This window comes from Otolemur garnettii, unplaced genomic scaffold, assembly GCF_000181295.1.
Source record: "Otolemur garnettii isolate 467f Iridium unplaced genomic scaffold, OtoGar3 scaffold00191, whole genome shotgun sequence".
Classification (NCBI taxonomy): Eukaryota; Metazoa; Chordata; class Mammalia; order Primates; family Galagidae; genus Otolemur; species Otolemur garnettii.
The window spans coordinates 2,155,403-2,162,408 of NW_003852586.1; the positions used below are offsets into that span (position 1 = coordinate 2,155,403).

At 40.3% G+C, this 7,006-nt stretch overlaps 1 protein-coding gene across 3 annotated transcripts in view; it reads left to right on the forward strand.

The window, feature by feature from the left end:
* Positions 1 to 252: 252 nt before the first annotated feature.
* LOC100953514 (UDP-glucuronosyltransferase 2B31-like) overlaps positions 253 to 7,006 on the forward strand; it is a 15,601-nt gene continuing 8,847 nt past the window's right edge. For all 3 annotated transcript variants that reach the window (XM_023507596.1, XM_012812152.2, XM_012812153.2), the window contains exons 1-2: positions 253 to 1,028; positions 2,648 to 2,796. In XM_023507596.1, the coding sequence (XP_023363364.1) occupies positions 257 to 1,028; positions 2,648 to 2,796 (921 nt within the window). In that variant the 5' untranslated portion in view covers positions 253 to 256. The remainder of the gene's footprint in view (positions 1,029 to 2,647; positions 2,797 to 7,006) is intronic.

Sequence of the window (7,006 nt, forward strand, 5' to 3'; positions counted from 1 at the left end):
AGTCTCTACCTTGCCTTTTGGACACATGTAAACTGTCTTACATAAGACAGATGACTTGCACATGCAAAGTCATCAAAATAAGCTGCATTGAAGCAATTATAAACATAAGGGAAATTAAACACACTTTAGCAAGTACAAGGTCATCTAACTTTGGTTTGCCCACCTGCCAACCACTGTTCAGATAATGTATTTATTTGTTAAGTGTACTAGTTAAATTTTAACTTGATTGGTTTATCCTGGGATCAAAGTATGAGGAATGTCAGAAAGAAATAGCAACTGTAAAAGAAGTATCACACTGACCAGGATGGCTGTGAAATGGACTTGGGCTCTGCTGCTCCTACAGCTGAGCTGTTGTTTCAGCTCTGGGACGTGTGGAAAGGTGCTGGTGTGGCCCATGGAATACAGCCACTGGATGAACATAAAGACCATCCTGGACGAACTTGTCCAGAGAGGCCATGAGGTGACTGTGCTGGCATCTTCAGCTTCCATTCTCGTTGATCCCAGCAAAACATCTGCTATTAAATTTGAAGTTTATCCTACATCTCTAACTAAAGAAGACTTTGAGGGGTTTTTTGTCAAAATGCTCAATGAATGGATATATGATATTCCAAAGGATTCATTTTGGTCACATTTTTCACAAATAGAAAAACTGACACTGAAATATTCCGACTGTGTGCAAAAGCTCTGTAAAGATGTAGTTTTCAATAAGAAACTCATGACAAAGCTACAGGAAGCAAAATTTGATGTTCTTCTTGCAGATGCCATTGCTCTCTGTGGGGACCTGCTGGCCGAGGTACTTAAAACCCCCCTGGTGTACAGTCTGCGCTTCTCTCCTGGATACTCCTTTGAGAAGCACAGTGGAGGACTTCCCTTCCCTCCTTCCTACGTTCCTGTTATGTTGTCAGAATTAAGTGATCAGATGACATTCATGGAGAGGGTGAAAAATATGATATATGTGCTTTACTTTGACTTTTGGTTCCAAATATTTAATGTGAAGACTTGGGATCTGTTTTACAGTGAAGTTCTTGGTGAGTAATGTTTTTACTTGTGGATGTTAATTCCCACTTTTCTTGGTGCCTTGGAAGGTGAGCTTGTATGAAAATGAAGTCAGAGAAGTATGTATTTTTGTAAATGAGAGAAAGAAATGTAAACATAAGATAAAATACCAATCTCACAAATATTATAGAATCAGTTAGAACTTTGTGGCCATCACTTCTATAGACATTGTGTCTACTTTACTATTTATTTTTTGCCTCAAATAAAGTTAATAGACACACGAAGAAACATCTGGATGAAAGCAGACATGTGTAGTGAGGAGTTACACATTATTTTAACTCAATTACCAATGAAGTATTAAGGAAGTAGTATCTCTTTGTGTAACTTAGTTTTTTCTATGTAGAAATTACAATATTTTTCCATATAACAGAAGAAACCCTTCACAGTTAGAGGTGGCTGTACATCAGAAAAAAGACATCTAAAATTTGAGGTTTGCAATGTGTCTACTTCCTTCACTCAGGCTGGAGATTATCGGTTTTAGGCCTAAAATTCTATTGACATGTGAACATCCAAGCTTTCATCTATATTTTATTAAACTTATTTCTACATTAAGGTCAATAGGAGCCAAATGAGAGGGAGCAAAAATTATCTATTTCTATAGCTTTTGAAGTTTCCACCTGCCATTTGTAAATGTCTTTATTTTTAGAATACTACTATTTAAGGCCTTCACCTGTACCAAAAGCAGGAGTAAGTACAAGGATTTCAACCATATATTTAAAAAAAGTCTAGTTGTATGTGGAGGACCAAGGATCATGAGACAGTCTTCATAAATTGCAGAAACTAAATTGAGCACTTATTGGAAAGAAGATTTTTTGTTTTTTGTTTTATTTTTATTTTTTATTAAATCATAGTTGTGTACATTAATGCTACCATGGGGTACAGTGTGTTGTTTCCATATACAATTTGAAATACTTTCATCCAATTAGCCAACATAGCCTTCATGTCATTCTCATAGTTGTTGTGTTAAAACATTTATATTCCACATTTAGAAAGATTCACATGTACCCTTATAGGATAAATCATAGGCATGATCCCAGCAATCACCCTCCTTCCACCCATCCTAAGATTTTTTCGTTTGGATAGGATTCATTAATAGTAGATCTCAAAGAATTGCTTTTATGGTTTTTTTTAAATAAAAGAATTGCTTAAATATATGTTTGTTCCTATTGTTGTTTTAGAACAGTGGTTCTCAACCTGTGTGTTGCGACCCACAGAAACTGTATTAAAGGGCCAGAGCATTAGGAAAGTTGGGAACCACTGTTATAGAAAATAAATAAATACATGGGTAACTTCATAGTGGCTTATATTAATAATTATTGATTACTGGGAAAATACTGATGTAACATTAGAGACGTAGCTTCCCTGAGAAATTCTCATAGCATGTTGCTTTTCTTATATATATGTATGAGCAAGACATACAACACATTAGAATTAAATTATGCCTATATATCAATGTGTGTATACATTTGTTTAACACAAACACTGTATATATCTTTTGAATAGTATTCCAACTTCATTCAGGAAATTACTTTTACATTCTCATAAAAACCCTTTTGCATCATCTACATTTGGTTTCTTTTATCCTTTTCAGGAAGACCCGCTACTTTGTATGAGATGATGGGAAAAGCTGATATATGGCTCATTCGAACCTACTGGGACTTTGAATTTCCTCGCCCACTCTTACCGAATTTTGAGTTTGTTGGAGGCCTCCACTGCAAACCTGCCAGACCCCTGCCTAAGGTAAGGATGTTACTATTTCCTTTATTTTGGTTATTTATTGTAACTATTGAGGTTCTTCACCATTATCCTACTTTAAAGGGAACACCATTTTGTATCAATACAAATATGTCCCCGATACAGGCACAGCCAGACCAATGTTTACTTTCATTGCAGCATTTATTGATTTTTTTTTAATAAATCATACCTATGTACATTAATGCATTTATGGGGTACAATGTGCTGATTTTATATTAAATTTGGAATGCTTACATCAAACTAGTTAACATAACCTTCACCTCACTTAAATTTGTTGTATTAAGACATTTATACTCTACACGTAATAGTTTTGACATGTACCCTTGCATTGTGCACATTAGGTGAGGTCCCACCAAATATCCTCCTTCCTACTGACCTCCCCTTTCCCCTCCCCACTCCCTCCACTTCCCTCTTCCATTCTGGACTATAGTTGTGTTTTATCATTTGTATGAAAGTGTAGGTGATTATATATTGGTTTCCTAATAGTATTGAGTACATTGGATACTTTTTCTTCCATTCTTGAGATACTTTACTAAGGAGAATATGTTCCAACTCTAGCATTTAAACCATTCCTCACCGAGATTCCTGAGTTTTACCTCTGAGAACATCAAATGGATGGTTGGCCTCATCACAGCAAGTGTTCCCTGCCTTATGCCTGTTCTAGAGAATACCTCAATAAATCTCCCTCAGGAAACTTTTGTGTCAAAATCAAAACTACCTGACAGAGCACAGAGAAAATGTACAGGGAATATGTAATAAAGACAAAGTAAATCCTTTTACTTGTATCAGAGAAGTGACTTTAAATTTTATCCACAAAAGAATTCTTCCAGCATATAAAATAATATTCCTTATGAAGGAGCCTAAGAAACTGATGTATTTACTTGAGTATCATATTTTTAAGATGAAAAGAAAAAACATGCTTTTTTTTTGTAATCTTATGTGATCTCTCACAAGATATTTTTTGTCTACCTTCTTATTAACACCAACATACAACTGAAATCTTATTCAAAGATAAAACCCAACATCTGTGTTGAGTGCAAATTGTTGCACTTTCACAAGGGAAGCAAGGAGAGGCAGGATTAATGGAAATTCTATGCGCTCAAACTCTGTTCTCAGTAAACAACCCCGTTCAGTGTAAGGGAAAATGATAGTGGCCCCAGGAGAGGTTTGCAATGCAGCAGTGACCACTACTAATACTAGCTGTTGATATTAACGTGTATCATGATTTGAATTCAAGTCAACAGTTGTCACATCTGTTCTGTAATATATAAAGTACTTGCTACTTCAGAGTGCTTGCTTTCCCACAAAATAGTAGATTCTCAGAGGGCAGCACCTGTGGCTCAAAGGAGTAGGGCGCTGGCCACTTATGCTGGAGGTGGTGGGTTCAAACCCAGCCCAGGCCAAAAACTGCAAAAAAAGATAATACAAGTAGATTCTCAGATACTACCTGTGTCTTAAAATAGTTAAACATTTGGCAAAACCTGTCAAGTGCTTTAAAAATGCATATACCTGTTGGTTTCACAGTATACTTAACTAAAACTATACAGAAAAAAAGTAAACCAAGATGAGCCGATTCAATATTTGTGGCAAGTTTTCCAAAATAAAAAGTGGAAATAATTTCAGCATTTGACAATTTTAAAAATAAGTAGAACCTTATACTGTGCTCATACTATAGCACTCTAATAACTTTACTCCAAAACAATTAGTCTGGCTGCGAGTTGCTAAGGAAATCACAACTGGCAGCGCCATCCTGGCAGGATCTGGAGATGCGACGGGTCCCTCCCTCTCTGCTCCCTGCGAGTCATCGCTTCCTGTCCCACCTTCTGCTTCCCGCCTTCCTCCTGCAACTGGCATCTGCCACACAGCCTGGCCTGCTCAGCCACACACGCGGAGAGCTCCTACCCTGGAGGCCTCCAGCAGCCGCAGCCCTGGTGCCGACCTTTCCCAGTCCAACAGGATCAATGCCCCGGAATGGGTCTAAGCCCCGCACCTGCTGCTACCCTGGGATTCTCCACACACAAGGCTGGCGAGTCTGCATGGACAATTTTCACGCCTGTATTCCTGAGCTGGACAGTGAGGCAGTCATGTTTTCTGTCTATGATGGACATAGAGGAGAGGAAGTGGCCCGGTGTTGTGCCAAACACCTTCCTGATATCATCAGAGATCAGAGAGTACGTGGAAGGCAAGCTGCCTAAGCCTTCCCAGGATGGACACCAAGCTGACCACCCAGGGAGCCAAACAGAGCTGACACATTGCAGGCCACACGCCCCCCACCCCCAGACGATGAAATTGAAAAAGCAAAAGCACCCAATTAAGGTGATGTGGACAGCGAGGAGGCTGCGTGAGGAGCCTCCCATGACTGGTGAAGAGCCGTCGACTTGCTCAACTCCCCGCAAATCTGCAGCTGATACAGGCGAGGGCCTGGGGTCCCAGGGCCTCACAGGGAGGCGGGACCTGGGGACCCATCTGAGGAAACTCCTTCACAGGAAAATGGCCCCACAGCCAAGAACCACGCAGCCTTTGCTCCCACTGGGCAGCTGGGACCGCACAGCCCGAGTCTGGGAGCCGCTAACTCCTCCGCCAGGCTGGGGACAATGGGAGTGAGTCGGATGGGGGTGTACGAGGAGGAGGGCAGTGAGGAAGGCAGTGAAGAGGAGCTCCAGGTCCGGAGGCAGAGAATGAGGAAGGTGAGGATGCACAGAGCGCCGCAGAGGATGAAGGAGAAATGATGGTGCCTGGGATGGAAGGCAGAGAAGAGCCTGGCTCCACACTGCAGGGGCGGCTCTGAAAAGAGGGAAGCTGCTGGCTAGAGCCAACCCAGGTGACTCTCAGACCCCACTAGCAATGGCACGGGGTGTGACAACATGAGCCTCTGAATCCCTGACAACCTCCTCCCAGTTCCCTGGGCACCTGTGCTCTGGGTGTCAAGGGAAGGGCTGGAGGTTCTGGGTTTTCCTCTGGGAACACTTTATTTAAGGACATTCTATTTTACTGGCGGCTCCATGGCCCCAGCTGCTTGCACCCCCTCTCTGTTGTATACATTCAATCAACACTCTTTTGTACCAATGAACAAAACCTAAATAAATAAATAAATAGTCAGCCCTAATGCAAGTTTATTTGGAAATTCAGGGGCAAAATGATAAAGAGAACAAGATCATAATGTTTGTAGACAAAAAGATACATTCAATAAGATTAAAATGTTCTACACACAGAAGAACCTCCCCAGCTGACCACCTCCCTGCACTGACCACCTCCTTAAATTGACCTCATTTTCACAGACTGGACATGCACCACACTTCATGTCAGCACAGTAGCCCTCACTCCTTATGGTGACCACGTCCATATGCTGACAGTTTCTGTCTGTCCCTTGGGTGGCCACTTACAGGGGTTCTACTGTATTTGTCACTTAAGTACCTTGAGTTACATGAACAAAAGTCAAAGCATAATGAAGGCACACTTTAACTTTAAGTGGGAATATCTCCGACATAGAGTGTGGTTTAAACTGGTATCTTTTTTTACGCTTTCATACTGTTACAAAATTTCTGACATTGATCTTGTGTTATTGTCATAAATATATCACAGAATGAGATCCGTAATGAATCTGTAAAGACAGGTTGTGTTTATTCTGTACCCAATAAGTGAAGAACATTTCAGGGGCAGGGAACCAGTGAAACAAAATTTTGAACTCAGGTTATATGGATGTGAGTTCAGGTACCTGGTTTGTACAAACACCTGGGTGCCTCATGTGTTGTGTTGAATAGTAACACAGCAACTCCCCTACTAAGACTGATGTCCTTTGCTTAAAACTATTTTTTTAAAATTTGGAATATTTGGGGAAAACAACCATTTTTTCAAGAAGATTTACACCAACAATTTATATATGAAAGTTTATTTTTTTTAATTGAATGGTAACTATGTACATTAATGCACTTCTGGGCTACAGTGTGGTGTTTTCACACACAATCTGAAACACTTCCATCAAACTGGTTAACATAGCCTTCATGTCATTTTCTTAGCTATTGGGTTAAAACGTTCATATTCTACTCTTAGAAAGATTCACTTGTACCCTTGTAAGATAAACCTCAGAAGTGATCCCTCCAATCCCCCTCCCTCCACCCATTTCCCCCTTCCCTCTCCTTCCCCTCTCCCCGTATTCTTAGGCTGTTATTAGGTTATAGCTTTCATATAAAAGGTT